The following is a 17,099-nucleotide window of genomic DNA, read 5'->3' as shown; positions in this document are numbered from 1 at the left end:
GAAAATCAAGCAAGTCTGCCGCCCTACCTTCGCTTCAGACCTGCAGTTTTTTTCTTGTGCAATGGACGGGTAAGTAAAAAGAAGCTTACTTAAATACTTAATTTTCTAAAAGAATCGTTTAAAAGTGAATGTATACAGCATGTTTAGCGTTTATGTGAGTGTTTTGACTTCTCTGGTTGCCGCTGTTTAACCATTGGAGCGGTAAAACTTTACCCCAAACACTTTTTTTTCCCTCTTCAAAACATGCAACAGTTAGCAGGAGGAAACGCTAACTAGCTGCTAGCTTTTGGTAGCGTCACTGCTATTCTTTACAAGTTGTTATTTTTAACTGTTATATATGCCCGTTATGTGCAAACACAACTCCAAAGAAAGATTTGTTTGATGAAACGCAAAATAGTTTTTTATTGGCTTAATTTTCACCAACGGTTTGTTGTTTTCTCGCAGTCTCAGTAGTTCCCTGTGGCTAACTGTACCTTTGTAAGTTGGTTTTTACGCGAGCTCGAGAGGTTAGCTTAAGCAACGTGTCCCATTTCCGCATTCATTTGTCCGCGGAGTTTCAGGGCCATGTTGAAGATGTCTGGCCTCAACATTTCACGTTGATTTCATCAAGTTATCTTATCCGAGAGTAATAAGAGTATTGTGTTGTTCAAACGTGTTCTGCTAGTTTAACCGATTTTAACAAAAGGGCTGAAAAGGTGTGAAGCGAAAAACAACTTAATCGACTCTGGTGTCATTGTTATCTGGTGTAAATTTTCCACTCCTGAAGTTTTTTTTTATGCTTGTATCTTTTAGCCGTTTAGACGCCACTGAGTTGTACCCTCTGGGATCCGGCTACGTCCCTGAAATTGAGTAAGTATTTATTTATTTTTTGGGGGGGCATTGCTGAATGTCTCATTTTAACTTCCTCCCTCACTTTTTAAATAACCGATCTTAAAAGGAGGAAGTCACAACTTTCACTTATATGGATAACTTTATTTTCCTAACAAAAATTAAATGATCTGTTGTTGTTTTTATCAGCTGCCAATGTTGAACTTTTTTCCTTTTTTCTTTCACAGCAGTGTCCATGACATATCAGTTGGCACAAAGGTAGGCAACGTTTGACTTTTTTGTTTTTACTGCTTTGTATTGACTTTTGGCTGTTGATTAGGGCTAGACAGTTTAGCACTTATATAAAAGCTTTTATTGGCCGCACTCTCAATCTTTTAAGACCTCTGAGTGCCAGATCAGAAATGGAACAGTTGGTAAACAATTTATTTATGCATCTCCAGGGTTAGATGATTAAATGTGTTAGATTCACGAGTATTTGGTCTCAATTTATTAAAAAACCCATCTTAATTTTCACTTTTAGCTTTACTTTGTGTTTTCCTTAATGGGTCTAAATTTCTGTTAACATTAAATGTGCATCAGTGAATCGCCCTGCAGTAGGAATTTGTTGGATTTCCCACGCAAATTAATCAAAATAATTGATTTGGTGATCATTCTAACAATTGATTAAGTGCGTACAAACTAATCGATGCTTTATCTTTTAAATATCTCTACCAATAGCATGTAATTATATGCACCACTGCACATTTTTATCAGCATTTTTTAATAAAAGATTGTCTTCTAAAACCCAATTCGTATCTGGAACCTTTAGAAAACTGTGAATAAATACCTTTTGGTAATCCATGAAGTTTGTGAAGATGTTTGTTGTAGCTTTTGAGAACTTGGCCCGAGTGGTTCGTGTGTCTATTTATTTGCATCCAGTAATAAATTGTTGAATTGTTGTATATCTCAGTTTGCTTAAATACTGATTCAAACCAGATTTAAATTCTTAATTGGATGCATGGGGTAAATCTTTAGATTAATTTATACTAATTACATTGTAGATGAGTTGTGTGCATTTGTATGTTTGTTTATTTTCTGGTAACTTAATAAATAGGAAGAAAAACATGATGAACGCTATGGTTTTAATCAAATGGGAGCAAATCTAAGGAGAAAGGAATATATTGGTACTATTTGGCAAGGAGGCAAATTCATTTTCTTGGAAAAAAAAAAAAAAACATCAACTTCTCATGCACACAGCCTCAGCTTTCTTTATAAGGGCTGTTGTAACAGTTGCCTGCATGTCATAGGTTTTCAGTTGCTGACAAGACTGTATTGAAACATTATTATGTACATCTGAACTGTCAGCTTGTTTAACTCACTGTTCAACCCAGGACTGGGAATGCTGAATGTGCAATAATTTAGTTAAAAGCATTTTTCATAGGCGGGGCTCCTTGTTTTCCTGCCCTATGTTTGTTTTGCATTTGTTCCCGTGGAAATGACACTTCCTGTTATTTGCATGGTCTCACGGCCTTACTGGAATGTTGAGACGCCTGATTTAGGCCAAAAGATGTTTTTTTGTGTTTTTTGGGAGAGCATTACCAAAACATAGTGTCACTAAGCTGTTAAATTGAAGGGAATAGAAATCATTTTAGTGTTGCATTAATGTAGGTCATGCTTTGTGTGGGTTAATTAATGTACCCCCTATAAAAATACTTTCCTGGGCACTGATCCCTGGTAACAGTGGTGTGGGGGTGTCTAATTGATTGTAACTCAGAGTCATAACCATCCTCCCACAGCAGTGCTTAGACTCTTGACCAAAGGTCTTTACAATGTTTAAACAAGATCTCTGCTACATGCGTCTATTACATGGACACACCCGACACTATTCATTTTAGTCAGACATCTTTGACAAAAGAATACTCAGATGCCGTTCCCTTTTTTAAAATCCTTACTAGTAGAAGACAGGGGTTTAAACTTTTTCTGTTTTCTGCTCATGACACCATGTGGTGATGATGATGATGCCGACTTATGGAGCCTTGCCTGGCTGGAATCTGTAATTATTCTGTCTGGGCACAACGTCTGGCATGCTGTGGTCACATTCCAATCTCCCCCTTTTTAGCCCCCCTGTTGAAGCCCTGTTCCCTCCCCCCTTCTTCTGAAGAAGGCTTTTTGTAGTAGAAACATGTTTCTACCTGTAGCCTTCTCCCCTTAGGCTTTTCCTGTGAGGTCTTTGTTCTGCGGCCTCTAACCAGAACCACATAATATGTTCACTTTAACTTTGTAATGCGGCTAAATATCTCCTTATGATAAGTTTTTCCCAAATGCTGCTGCGGTAAAAAATGGACATCTGATCATAGCTGTTAACATAGAGATGTTTTGCTGTTTTGGGGTGTTAGCCAGCGATGTGTCAACTTTTCCTGAAGGTTACTATTACACTGCTAGTCCAGCCCAAACAAAAGGAGTAAACAAGCTGAGACACATTTCACTGTCTTTAGATGAAAGGGCTTTGAAAATGCACTGAGGATCACGGCCTACTTTAGCGCTAGTTTCTTTTTTCACTTTAACATCTGGGCCACAATCTTTTAAGAAACCTCAAGCTTCAGTTCTTATATAATTTAAACCGTAGTTTCTGTTTTGAGGTGACACTCTAGCTTTTCTCTACTGTTATTGTGATTTGGAAGTAAAGAATAAGAGACTCGGCCCTGAGTTAGTTGGAGGTAGTTGAGAAAACCCTTGAACCAAGCCTAATCTAACGGCACTTCCTGTTTCTAGAATGTCTGCTTAATGATTCAACCCGAGTCGGATTGGGCCTCTCTCTATTATCTCCATTTATCTGTTGAAAGTTTAGCTTCTTTTATTTCCCTTCCCATCACACCTTTTTACAATCGTTTGCATTTTGTCTCTTGGTGGAACTTTTGACCCCAGTATTACAGCCCTAACCACTGTATTGTACAGCCTGGTTTTTTTTATTTATTAAGTATTACATCTTAATATTTTGAGCTTCACCGAGACCTATTTAGAATTTAGTTGTTTTTGTTTGAAGGGTTAATTTGGTTTGAAAGGTTCCTCTAGCCGAGGCTGGCTGATTCTCAGGATAGATTTTTTTGTTATAAATTCTGCGTTTGAAAGAATTCTTAAAGTATGGATATTGTGTAGTTTTTCTACATGATGAAACTGATTGCAGACACTGATTGTTGGATTTGTCCATTTAATGGATTATTAGATTAAGGTTTGTTCCATCCCATAAACATAACTTCTGCTCTGAAGGGATTCTTTCAGTGATGTCACAACCACCCCGTAGAGGGCATCTCTGTCTATTCTTAAGTCTTGCTGCTATTTGCAAAAGAAGTATTGCTGAAGTATAGGCATGTTAGAACAAAAACTTAAATGGTCCCAGACCAAGTCTTGGATTATTTACACTGTTTGATGGTGATGAAAGATGAATGGCTTTATACGGTTCTGAACCTTCAATGAAGCAAAGTGGCAAAAAGTCTGACGGCATATTAGAGCAGCATACCCTGTCTTTAAATTATAAGTTTCCATCTCTGGCCATTATAAGTGTTGCGTTTAATGAGCTCTTTGCATCTGTAGGGATGGCTAGTAACTTTCCCTTTTCAGAACTTCAGTCCAGCCCCTTCCCTCTCTCAAACTTGAATATTTTCATTGACTGCACCTTGATTATTTGGATGTGCAAGTTTGAGAAGAATGCTAGCAAACCTGTTTTTGGTGGCTGCTGTTAAAGGAGCTCTGGGCTCTTCAAATACTAGAGTCTCGTTGTGGCTCCATATGTGTTCAGTGCTCTGTAACAATGGCCCTAGTCTCAGCCTGAACAGGACAGCCATTGTAGAGCCCAGACTGCTGAGCCACTTCTTGTGACTTCTATACTTCATCATGGTGAGCTCTAAATACACTGAGCCATGGAAACAGGCCTGAAACAGCACTTTATTTCTCCTAAGGAGAAGTTGAACAGAACACAGCAAACAGGTTTTTTTTAAAGTGAGGGTTCCCATATTGCCCTGCTTGTCAGTGTTTCTGTTAACTTTCCTGCTTGTAAAAATATGAAGTTGAAATAAAAAGTCACTTTATGGCATTTAAAAAAAAATTGCTACAGTTTTCCTATTAGATTAAGGTGTCGACTTTAGTTTTTTCACTTTAATATGCTTTTATCAAAATAAATAATTTGCAGTGCGTGTTTGGATTGTGATTTAGGTGAAAATTAGCCTTTGCTCCAGTCTCAAATGGTCTTTTGGGGGTTGTCCTATTTTAAGGCGAATCTGTACTCCATAACTCTAACCAATTCACACAATCAGCCCAACATGATGCTGCCGCTTGGTTTCAAGCTGATTTTTTTTTTTTTCACTGTTATACACAGAGCATATTGCCAAACCTTAGTTCAGTTCTTAAAAAGGTTTAATTTACAAACTCTTTTGTAGAAGGATAGTGAGAAGGGATCTAGACTCTTACACTCGACAAGTTTGGCAACAGAATTGTTTCTAGTGAGAAGGGTGGAGTTTCTTCTTCATTGTTTCTGGTAGATCTCTTGGTTATCGCATTACTTCCTTGGTTTTCACTCAATTGCTGAGTAACGTGAGATCTGTGCTTCTCACCTGCTATAGCTTTCATCTGTTACCCAGTATAATAAGCTTTTATTTATATTTTTTCTCATGCAGAGGGGATCTGACGAACTCTTTTCTTCCTGCATATCCAACGGACCCTATATCATGAACTCAGGTAGGGAGGGGGTTGGAAAGGTTTAATCCTTTTTTTTTTTTTTTTTCATTGAAGTGCCTAGTGTCTGTCTTGTTTGTGTTGCCATGACGCTCAATCCATTATTCACAAAGAACCAGAGCCTTATGTTCCCTCCCTGATTGTATCAACCTCTGTTTTCTCCTGCAGCCAATGGCAACGACAGCAAAAAATTCAAAGGAGATGTCCGCAGTCCTGGTGTCCCATCACGTGTGGTCCACGTACGCAAACTGCCCAATGACATCAACGAGGCTGAGGTTATAAGCCTGGGACTGCCCTTTGGGAAGGTCACTAATCTGCTGATGTTGAAAGGGAAAAATCAGGTAAGGAAAAGTACATGCAGGTCTTTCTACCAAACCTGTAAGGTTTGCAGTACTGGTCTAATAAAAGGTTTTCCCCAAAGCTAAGCATAAGGGGTCCACTTGCTATACTGACCTGAAAGTCTAATTCCTATTGCTTTGGTTTTAGACGTGCTGCTTGTTAAAAATTCAAATGGGATGATTTTTTAACCCTTTGTGTTTTTGTTTTTTCTTGGTAAAAGTAATAATTTGTAGCAAATAAAATGTGCCATTAAAGAGCGTTAACTGTGGGGCACTAATGTCTTTTCTCTGGTGCTCCCCCTGCAGGCCTTTCTGGAGCTTAACAGTGAAGAGTGTGCACAGACGATGGTGAGCTACTATTCTTCTGTCACTCCTGTCATCAGAAACCAACCCATTTACATGCAGTACTCGACTCATAAGGAGCTCAAGACAGACAACTCTCCTAACCAAGTGGTAAGTAAGGGTGGCGGTTAAACCACGCAATCATGTTGGCTTTGGGGTTTTTCTTCATTTAAAGTAAAAACGTCAATTTAAAGGGTCAAATTGCACATGTTGCCTGCAGACAATAGGATCCTGATTTCTGTTGAAACTTCTAATTGTTGTCATTCATTCCTTCCCTCCTGGTCCACTTGCTACTGACCCCACCCCCAATGTCCCTGTGTATTCACCCCTTCCTTCCTTTTTCATCAATCTATCCCTTGTCCATCCCTATTCCTTTTTTCTCTTGTCCACTTACTGGTTCCTTTTTTTTTTTTTCTTCCCCCGTTATCGTTCCATCGTTATGTCAAACCAATCTTTGTCCTTACTGCCATAGAACTAAATGATATAGAATATTGCTTGTCACTTTAGGGAAAAAATTAAATGTGTCTGAATGGCCTCAAAATATCCTGATGAAGTCACTAAATTTACGAGTGTTGTTTAGAGTAAGTTAGACCAACAGGTGGGGGCGGAGCTTTGGCCCCTCCACTCAGTCCAGGAACAGGAGATGGGCAGAATAATGTTATCTGATTTGGAATCTCTGTAAAGGCTGAAGCTTGTTGATGTACCCCAGGGCCATATTCATACCAGGTTTTAGGACCCATCCCTACTGCTGTTCTTATACCTTCCCTGTTTCCCTGTTCCATTTTCCTGTTATCTGTTCCATTTTCTTCATTTCTTATTTAAATATTGACCTCTATAGACCCATCTGCCATAATGCTGAGTAGTGAGTTTGATTTGAATTTTAATGTGTAGGAACCTTTTTATTAACCCCCTTCCATTTTGCTTTTTCTTGCAACCTGACAAGTTCAAGACCACCCACCCATTTCAACGACTAAACTGAGATAATCTCTATTTCTTTCAGCGTGCCCAGGCAGCTCTGCAGGCAGTCAACGCCCTGCATGGAGGTGGAATGGCGAGTATGGCCATCCCTACAGATGCAAGCAGTATGGCAGGAGGCGTAGCCCAAAGCCCTGTTCTCAGAGTCATTGTGGAAAACCTTTTCTACCCCGTCACCCTGGATGTCCTGCATCAGGTATTACCACTGTGGCCATATTTAAAGATATATTTATCTTTATTAAAGATATGTATGATCTTAGATTATTGGAACACAATTTTGAATAGTGATCTTGGGTCCAACATAATTTTGCGTTTATTTGCGTTGTACTTTTTAATAACAAGGCTGTTTATTTTAACAGAAACTAAATCTATTTTATTTCCCCCATCGTATTAGAAAGTGTTTTTGTAACTAAAGCTGATGTGTGTAAATTTGGCTGGCTGCATTTTATCAATGCCAGGGATAAACAGAAGGCTGCTTTTGATTATGCTAACTTGTACACAGGAAGACTGCCACCTACTGAGCTACTAAAAATAAACTAAAATATTTAGTTTATGACTTTTCTTTTTTCTCCCCCTATGGTAAAAGAATGGGGTTGTGGACTGAAGTAAATGATTAATCTTTAAAGCAAATAGTTTGTCTTGTAGTACTTTTTTACTGGTAATATTTTTATGTTTTGAAAGAAATCTTAAACTCCCCTTTTTGATTTCAGATTTTTTCCAAGTTTGGAACTGTGCTCAAGATCATCACTTTTACCAAGAACAACCAGTTCCAGGCATTGATCCAGTATGCTGATGCCATGACAGCTCAGCATGCTAAACTGGTAAGACTGGTTTCACTTGATGTTTTCTCCACTGGTTCACATATCTTTAGATATTTGTTTAAATTTGCTTTGATAAAACGGGTCTTAATCTATCTAATGGCTTTGCAGAACATTTTCTAAGTTGTTAGACCAAATATTTCAGCAAACCTCTAATAACTGATTTTTGTTTTTAGTCTCTAGATGGCCAGAACATCTACAATGCTTGCTGTACCCTGAGAATCAGCTTCTCCAAGCTGACAAGCCTCAATGTCAAGTACAACAATGACAAAAGCAGGGACTACACCCGCCCTGACCTTCCTACAGCAGATTCACACCCCTCACTCGACCACCAGACAATGGCAGCTGCAGCCTTCTGTAAGATATATATATATTTATTTTGTTATCATTAGTCTTTACTTCTGAAATGTGTACCGGGGGAAAGATTTTGGTTGTTATATTTTCTGTCACTTGTTTCTTGTTATGATGACCATGGTTTCTAGGTGATGAAATCCTCAAATTCAGTGTCACAGAAAATGTAGATATTATAAATGAGATAAAGTTCTCGAAAAATGTGCTTTTAACCATAATTTAACCAACGACGCCTCTAAAGATTTGCTTAGCTTCTAAAAGATCTTGGATAGGCTACAAAACCATGAGGAAAACTGGTGACCAGACAGGTCCTCCAGGCAGTGGATGAAACAATAGGTCGTCACTATAAGGCAAAACCGAACAACTTTTTTTTTAAGAGTGGAAAGACTTGACTCTACATATTCTTTATCCAGAACTCCTCCAGTGAGTCTGAGCATAAATTAGTTCTGGGTTTTACCCATATAAAATGTCTAACGGGTGGTTAGGTTTACTTGTTAAGCCGGGCATACGCTGCACAATATTTTCGATCGTTGCATGCAGGTACAGCTCAAACTGTGCCACGAAACTTCAGGGTTTAAAAGTTCAAAGCTCACAGTGTTTGTTCTTACTTCGGCCCGACACTCTGATGCGATCTTACTCACATTCGGCGCAGAGAGATGTCGCTGGTAAGACAAAGAACGCCCTTGATTACACATGCACAGTGCTGGAGTTTCTGGTAAATCGCTTCGTAGACGATCGTAGCTCTGCTTCAACAGCAGAATTTGGCCACAAACACCATACGACGGCCGACTGAATTTCAAACATGTTTGATTTTCTCCCGACCTTACGATTCCTGATTGGGAGGTGGTCCTGAGAGGCTAATTGGCCCTTGTTAAAGACAGATTAGACTTAAATGCCTACAAATGTCGCTTGGGTCTGGTTGCGAACCAGTTTTGCAATATGCTTCTGCCCTGTCGGTCTGGAATTTATACGGACGCACAGCAGTTTCCCGCCAAAGCGCAAGAGGGATCCTATTCGAGAGCTCACAAGAATTTCAGCGCCGCGTCTGCAAGATGTCACAGAGATTGGTCTAGAGTTGCTAGCCATCGAAGAGGGTTTATTTATATAATTTGTCTGAGTGATCGTACAAGTGGTTGTGCTTACAAACTGCTTTAAATAACCTTCCGTCAAGTTGTTAGTAGTTCCTCGTTTTTTTTTTTAAAGCCCTGACACCAAATAGAGAAGGACAACCACACAGACAGCTGTAAAGTCATACCAAGGACCAATCACAGCTGCTTTTTGTCTTTGCGGGTTTGTGACCGTCAGACGTGGTTCTGCACAGAGACAGATTTGACAGTTGCAGAGGCTATGCTTCAGCAGCATAAAATACCCTCTGTATACAACACTACTCAGGATGCACGATCGAAAAAATTCTCACACGACTGGAAAATTGACCCGAAGCGGGCAAAAATTTGTACAGTGTATGCCCGGCTTTAGAGGTTAGTTTAATTAATAGAGGCATATGGTCAGTAGGGGTGTAAATAATAATCGTTTTGTATCGATCCAACAACCGATGATCCGATCAGATTTGATCTTCTATTTTTAGATTCTCTTCTAAAATTATTATTCATTTGTTAGAATCAAGTTTTATTGGTGACTTTTTTATTTTCTTTGTTTCATCAGCTGCACCGGGTATAATCTCTGCTTCTCCCTTTGGTGGAGCTCATGGCTTCCCCCCAACGTTTGCTATCCAGCAGGCTGGTCAGTATAACATGCATTCATTTGCTACATAACTTTTACAAGTTTAGTGCACCAATCATTGTTTTGTAGTGTGTTTCCTATATCAGGGTGTTTTGCTTCTGGACAAGAACTGGAGTCTGAAAAATACTACAGTGAATTATATTTAAAGCAAACCTAAAAATGCATCCAGCATGTAATAAAGCTGTTATTGCAGTTTTATAACCACCTAATTTTTGTTTAATCTTTGATTAGCAATTAGTGGTTAACATCACTGCCATTAGCAGGAAGGTTTAGTCCTGAAAATATTGAATTCAACTTGAGAAACTTAAAGGTTGCTCCCAACCCATACTTCTGTCCCAGTATGCTGCCTCTCCTTTAAAACATAGCTATAGACAGTATCTCACATTTGAATAACCTGTATCATTAGATGCTTAACAGAAGCAGCACTATAGAGACTTAAATAAATGTGGTGCTACCATCAATAAGCGAAATGTTTTAGTAGTTTATCAAGCCAGTAGTAGACCATGTTGTTGAGCCTACCTTTCCTAAGCTGGGATTTCAGAAAGGGTGTTATTAGCCTTTCAGTTATGCTCCAAATCAGTTCTTTAAAACATTCCTGTGGTGGAATACAGAACTTCCTTTGGCAGATATATGAAAAACGAATACAAACAATAAGATATAGCAGGAACTAAAAGATCTGTTAGCCACTTAAACCTAACTGTCTGTCGTAGCAGCTTGGACAGCTCCGACATGGTTGAACTTTGGTGTGGTACATTTACAAATCAGTTTTCATATTCAGTCACAGTTGCCTGGTGCATCTCTGAATATTTTTTTGTATACTTTATAATCAGTCCCATTCTTGGCTTTATTCTCACAAGAAATTAAATTTTAATACATTTCTGTTTTCTTTTCCACAGGTCTGTCAGTTCCTGGCATTCCCAGTGCCTTAGCATCCCTGGGTATGGGTCATACCGGCATGGCAGCCGCTGCAGCGGCCGCAGCTAGCCGGCTTGGCCTGTCGGGGCTCGGTGCCACTGGGGGGCACAACGTGCTGTTGGTCAGCAATCTGAACCCTGAGGTCAGTACTTCACTGAAGTTGAATAAAAAATTTAAAAAGCTTTTTGAGTAAGAGATGTTTTGTGAATTTGTTTATTTACTCAGAAAAATCTTCAGTATGGGTAATTTTTCCTCATGTTAGTAAAAGGATAAACTGTTGTTTGATAAAGGCAAGCATCAAGTCAAAAGCTCCTTTCTTTCAGGACCTCTTTGTGTTTGACCAAACCTGCTGCATTTCTGACCTGCCACTTTGCTCACTGAATTTTAAGTTTGTTTAAAAACTAACTTCTTTTTAAAAAGAAAGTAAAAAGCACTTAACATTTCATATCTTCATTTTTATCCATTAGTTTAAATCATTCTTAAGTTGTTGGAGAGACAATATTACTTTTTAAGTGTTTACTGTAATGTGCAGTTTAATGATGCAACTATAATCATCGCACTGATTAAAGACATAAATTTAAGGGTGGGCACCTGGAAAATAAGCTGATTTCGTTTATTTAAACCATTAAATCATTTTCTTTTTAAAGTTAGTGTAATTTAAAAGTATATATTGTCTCTGCCTTTTTCTGTATTTCATTGTTAATCTTTTTTTCTCTTCTTTTTCTTCTAGTGTTCCCATAGTGAAAGTGCATTTTAATTTAGCCAGCTCTACTGTCTGAAGCACTACATTTCTTTGTGTATACTGACTTGTTTTTTATTTTTTATTTCACCTTTTCTCTCTTTATTTCTGTCTCCTTCTCCATCTTTTTGTTTTTAAATCCCCCCCCCTCACCTCATATCTTGCCAACTGACTGCACTCCCCATGATCAATTGTCCCCCTCTGTCCTCCTCCCTCCCTTCTGGCACTCCCCCCATTACTACTCCTCCCTCAACCCAAACCCCCTTTTCCCCTCCATACGTTGTACCCTAATTTTGATGTGACCCTTAAATTGAAAATACAAACCTGGCACCACTTTGGTCACCCTGATTTTGCCACAATCCCCCCTCACCCCCCCATCCTTCTCTTCATCCCATCATCTTTCATCTCCAACTTTGTCCTCCATCATTCTCATGCCTCTACTTCCTCCATGGTACTGTGGCCTTCCTGTGGACCTCGCCGCCTGTGGCCTGCGGACATGTCCCGACTCCACTCCACTGTCCTCCGCTCCGCCTCTTTTCCCCTGTCCCCTCTCCCCTTTTGCCCCCCCACCCCGCTGCTCCCTCCCCCTGCTGTCTCTAAAGACCGTTACGCCACACTGCCTCTTTATTCTTTTCGGTACGTTATCATCCTTTCATCTCCTTTTTTTATTACTACTGTTACGTGGCGAGGTGGGCATGTCTTGTTTCATGTTGTTGGCTTTGTTCATTTATTTATTTGTTTTACTACTGATTGTTCATCAGACTACAGAGCTCTTAAGGCTGGGGGTGTCTGTTTTGGGTGTTTGAATGGTTTGGTTGTTGTGGGATTGAGAAAAAGTAAGGTGGGACGCCACATGAAGCTGCAGCATTTCATTTAGGTTTGATTAAATGACCTTTGGCAAAAAACATTTTTTATTATCTTAAAGATCAGAGTCCTTTTAATTAATCTGTTGCTTTGCTTTTATTTATTTGAAATGAAAAAAATTTCCATCGGAGAGTATAGGTCAAAACACAATGATTCTTAACCAGCGATGTAGCTTTGTAAATAAATTTTATTTACTTTTCTGGGCTTCTTTAATGCATTAAAAAAAATGAAATGCTGCTGCTTTTTGAATTGAGTTGCCATTTCCTTTGTTTATGCCACTCTAGTGTCTTTATTTATTTTTTTAATCAGTTTAGGTATGTGCATGTGTAGTTTATTTCTGCATGTTTCTGCTTAGGCCCTTAGTCGGCCATTTAATTAACTTTCCTCGTCTGCCATGATCCAGTTGATCAAAACTACTCATCTTGCAACTCTTGCTGATTTGTCCTCGAATCATTGCCTCTTCTTTTTAAAGATAATCTAGTGGTATTTTGTGTATGGAGGACTTGACTAGGTTTAGTTGGCAAAATTAAGCAGATCATTAATAGAATAGTGAAAATATAACCTCAGATTGTTCATTTAGCTGTACTAAGATTACTGATTAGATAAGGCGTTTTTGTTGCTGTGATTGGTTGTGTGGCTCCTGTATGCTGTGTGGTACTTTCTTACTTCGCTCGTGTTGTGACAAACTCTGCTCTTTCCATAGGCGTGTATGGTGATGTCATGAGAGTGAAGATCCTGTTCAATAAAAAGGAGAACGCTCTAGTCCAGATGTCTGATGGCACACAGGCTCAGCTAGGTAAAAGATGTGTATCTCTACCATCTCTGTTCTTAATCTTGCTAACATTTTCCTTATAGTTTGATTTTTATTTGTTTTTGGGATAGTCTATTTTTTTTTTTTCCTGAATAAAATAGTGAAAATACTTCATTTTGGCTTAAAGCTTGTTTAATTAAAAGTTGAACCTAATTAATCTAATTTTTAAAAATAATATAAACAAAAGCATTTCATTTCATTGAAAGACCATCTCAGTCCATATGCTTTGTCTTGATCTGTTCTTTCAGTCTTTCCCACATTTTACAGTAGAGCTCCACAAAAAGCAGCCAACATGTTTATTCAATTTTGTCCAAAGTCACTACTTTAAAAGGCAAGAAAATCACTTTCTTTGCAAATAAAAAGCTGAAGTGACATGCATTGTAGCAGCTTCATTTTTACCAAGTTATATTAAAACAAGGGTAAAGCTGCTAAGCTTTGTTCCTGAGCGAAATGCTCTATATTATACACATGCATAGTTTAACATCCACATTTTAGGACATAAAAAAAAATGTACAGGAAGGAACAGATGATTATTGAGGCACTCATGAATTATCCAAATGGAAGCTAAGAGGTTGATCTCCATCCCCTTCTCAGCCATGAGCCACCTGAATGGCCAGCGCCTTCATGGCAGGGCCATGCGCGTGACGTTGTCGAAGCATACGACAGTCCAGCTGCCCAGAGAAGGCCATGAGGACCAGGGTCTTACCAAGGATTACAGCAACTCCCCACTTCATCGCTTCAAGAAGCCTGGCTCCAAAAACTACTCTAACATCTTCCCTCCATCTGCAACACTCCACCTCTCCAACATACCGTAAGTCAGACCTCAGGCCAGCACTTATTTGCCTTTTATTATATATTCAGCCCTAAAGGGCTATACAGTACACTAAACTGGGTCAGTTTTATCCTTTATTTCCAAATTAAATTTTACATTGTGTTTTCAGACCTTCAGTGATGGAGGATGATCTCAAAAGACTCTTTGCAAGCTCAGGAGCCACAGTCAAAGCCTTCAAGTTCTTTCAGTAAGTTCATTTTTATCCTGAATTATTTTAAGAGGTTAAAAACGTCTCTTGTAATCGTTTGACCCAATTAAGGTATAACCTCTTTGTTCACAGCTGCACACTTTTCGGAAGAATTAATATTTTTATTTTTTGATTAACAGAAAGGACCGCAAGATGGCCCTGATCCAGATGGGCTCCGTGGAGGAGGCGATCGAGTGCCTCATCGAGTTCCACAACCATGACCTAGGAGAGAACCATCACCTTCGAGTGTCCTTCTCAAAGTCCACCATCTGAGTGTCCTTCCTCGCACCCTGCCAACTGAACGCTACTGTTCTTGTTGCCTTCAGTGAAAATGGCCTTCATAACATATTTATACTGTTGGTAACTTTTTTTTTTTTTCATGAGGATGTTGCCCATTTATTTTCCCTTCGGATTTAGTTTAGATTTCAGATCAGATCCATACAATGTCGTTTCTTGTCCTAAATATAGTAACAGAGCCAAACTTTTGGTTTTGTTTTATATTTTCATATTTGATGTCCAACCCTAGTAGATGGATCGTGCCAACTTCATGCACAATTTGGTTGTTTTCAAAATGGGCAGGTTGGCTTCATCTCTTATTTGCTAACATTGATTAGAAAATCTTAGCAGTTCTCAGGTAAACCATCTAATTTGAGCATTTAGATTTTTAAATATATATATATATATCATAGTTTATACTAAACATTCAGCAGCAAAACCTAATCATTCCTTCTGTTTAGACAAAATGTTAGCATTTTGAAATGGGCAACATTCTGTAACCAAAACATGTATTGGAAGCAAAGTAGAGGCAGCTGACCAACTTTGAACACAAAGATGCCCTCTAGCATAAAACGATCTATCTAGATTATTCCCGCCCCACTTTAGCATTCCTTTGCTCGTGTAGCTTTGTGAAATTGTGCCGTTTTAAAAACCTTAACCCTGTTTGGCCAGTGAGAAACGGTTTAAGATGAAGAATTTCTAAGTTTTGAAACTCAGATCATCCCCCATCTTTCTTTATGTTGTCTGTCCTCCAATTTCCTTCAGGGGATCCAGACCACTATCAGAAGGTTATCTGTATGGACCCTTTTTCTTTCTCCTTTTTTTTTGTATTTTTGTGCCTTACTTTACCCCAGCCAGGATACACTGGCTTAATCGTTTGGTATGTAAGTTTTCCATACCTTCTTTTGGTATTTACCAGCATTAAGAAGGGGGAAGTGGCTCATTTAATCATCTTTCTTCTTTAAAATACATCTGTTTATCTTTAAGCATATAGCCCCATTATATGTATTTAGAATCTATGAATGTAAATCAGTTAGATGCTAAATCTTTGTTTTAGGTGATGTAGCTCTGTTTAAGTGTGTTGTTGCTGATGTAGAGCTGAATCCAGCCCTTCAGTTTTACAGTCCCGTTACCTTTTTATTGGGTTTGGGGCCTCATTTAACCAGGTTATGTTCATATATATGTGTAAAACTATATTCATTTATCTTTTTTTAGTAGTAGATCTACATGTATTTTGCCTATATTTAACTGACTTGTGCTTCTAAGTAGCTGAGTTTGATGGCTAGTGGAGTGCCTTGTCCCTTTGACCTTTTATTCCAATGCTGAAACAGGCCTGGTCAGTGGACTTTGTTTACCTCTCTTTTAAATCTTATCAATCCTGTCTGCACAGATGCCTTTACAAAAAAACAAAAACATTCAGGTTAATCCCAACTGAGAGGGCAGCTTGGAGGCATTCACAAGTTTATGAATTAAAGTCTTAAGCTGCATTTCATTAAAAAAATGTTTTTTTTTTTAAAGGTTTGAAAAGCCTCATTACCCCTCTGTCCAGCTTAGCCACAGTCAGCTTGTGCACTTTTCCTTTAAGTCAAAACAGACACCATCACACTGAAGTCTTAAAAACAATCTCACATTCCTGCAGGCCTCAAGCACCAGTTTCCACAATCCTGACCACTGTAGTCTTGGACCAGTAACGGATGACTTCTGTTTCTATTCATGTGAAAGTTTCTTATGCATGACTCAAAGCTTCATGTAGCTGCAGACGGTTTTTGCTGTTAAGGACCAAAGTGTAATTTACCCCCGGCTATTTTCTAGTGTTCAAATGTTGATTTTTTTTTTTTTTTTTTAAGACACATTCCTGCTGTTCTGCAAAACCACAAGGATTGAATTCAGAAGTCGTTAAGGTGACGGTTTATACTGTTTGTTTTCACTTTACAAAGAGCCTACTTTGGCAGAGATGGCTTTAGAATAAAAGCTTCGTTGAACAGTCTTTAGCTGTGATAACAGTTTAGAAGATTATATGCCTTTTTTGTTAAAAGCTTTTATTTTTCTTTTTATAAGGGGCGGGTTGGGGTTAAATGTATGATGTGGGGTTTGTGTGATTGTATATATTCATGTTTTTGTACCACAAAAGAATTTGGATTATATTCACTTTAAGTTCAAAACATGTATATTTTGATAAACCACAAAGACATATGAAGCTCCTCAGAGCTGGAAAAATAAAAAAAACTTTTGTAACACAAAGACATTAAACTATCTGAACACGGAGGTGTGTCTGTATGTGCCCCACCCGCTCCCCCCTTTTGTTTTTTTTTGTTTTTGCCATTCTTGTTTCTTGCATCTTCTGCTGCCTTTAATAAATCTTTAGTTTGTTCTTTC

The 17,099-nt window shown here is 38.6% G+C and overlaps 1 protein-coding gene across 2 annotated transcripts; it reads left to right on the top strand.

Annotated features, from left to right (window-relative positions):
- On the top strand, positions 1–17,099 carry ptbp1 (polypyrimidine tract binding protein 1). Of its 2 annotated transcripts, none has more exons than XM_015388991.1 (16): positions 1–69; positions 793–849; positions 1,056–1,086; positions 5,478–5,538; positions 5,704–5,876; positions 6,180–6,326; positions 7,216–7,386; positions 7,901–8,011; positions 8,185–8,365; positions 10,022–10,099; positions 10,996–11,156; positions 12,356–12,389; positions 13,321–13,413; positions 14,023–14,239; positions 14,370–14,447; positions 14,588–17,099. In XM_015388991.1, the coding sequence occupies exons 1-16, from the start codon at positions 62–64 to the stop codon at positions 14,718–14,720; spliced, it is 1,734 nt and encodes a 577-aa protein (XP_015244477.1). In that variant the 5' UTR covers positions 1–61; the 3' UTR covers positions 14,721–17,099. The 2 variants fall into 2 exon arrangements, with proteins under 2 accessions (XP_015244477.1, XP_015244478.1); XM_015388992.1 differs by lacking the exon at positions 1–69 and adding an exon at positions 555–695.

The sequence above is a fragment of the Cyprinodon variegatus genome, unplaced genomic scaffold (genome assembly GCF_000732505.1).
Source record: "Cyprinodon variegatus isolate N-32 unplaced genomic scaffold, C_variegatus-1.0 Scaffold444, whole genome shotgun sequence".
Taxonomy (NCBI): Eukaryota; Metazoa; Chordata; class Actinopteri; order Cyprinodontiformes; family Cyprinodontidae; genus Cyprinodon; species Cyprinodon variegatus.
Note: the sequence above shows the minus strand (reverse complement) of the source record. Positions and strands in the feature narration are given on the sequence as shown.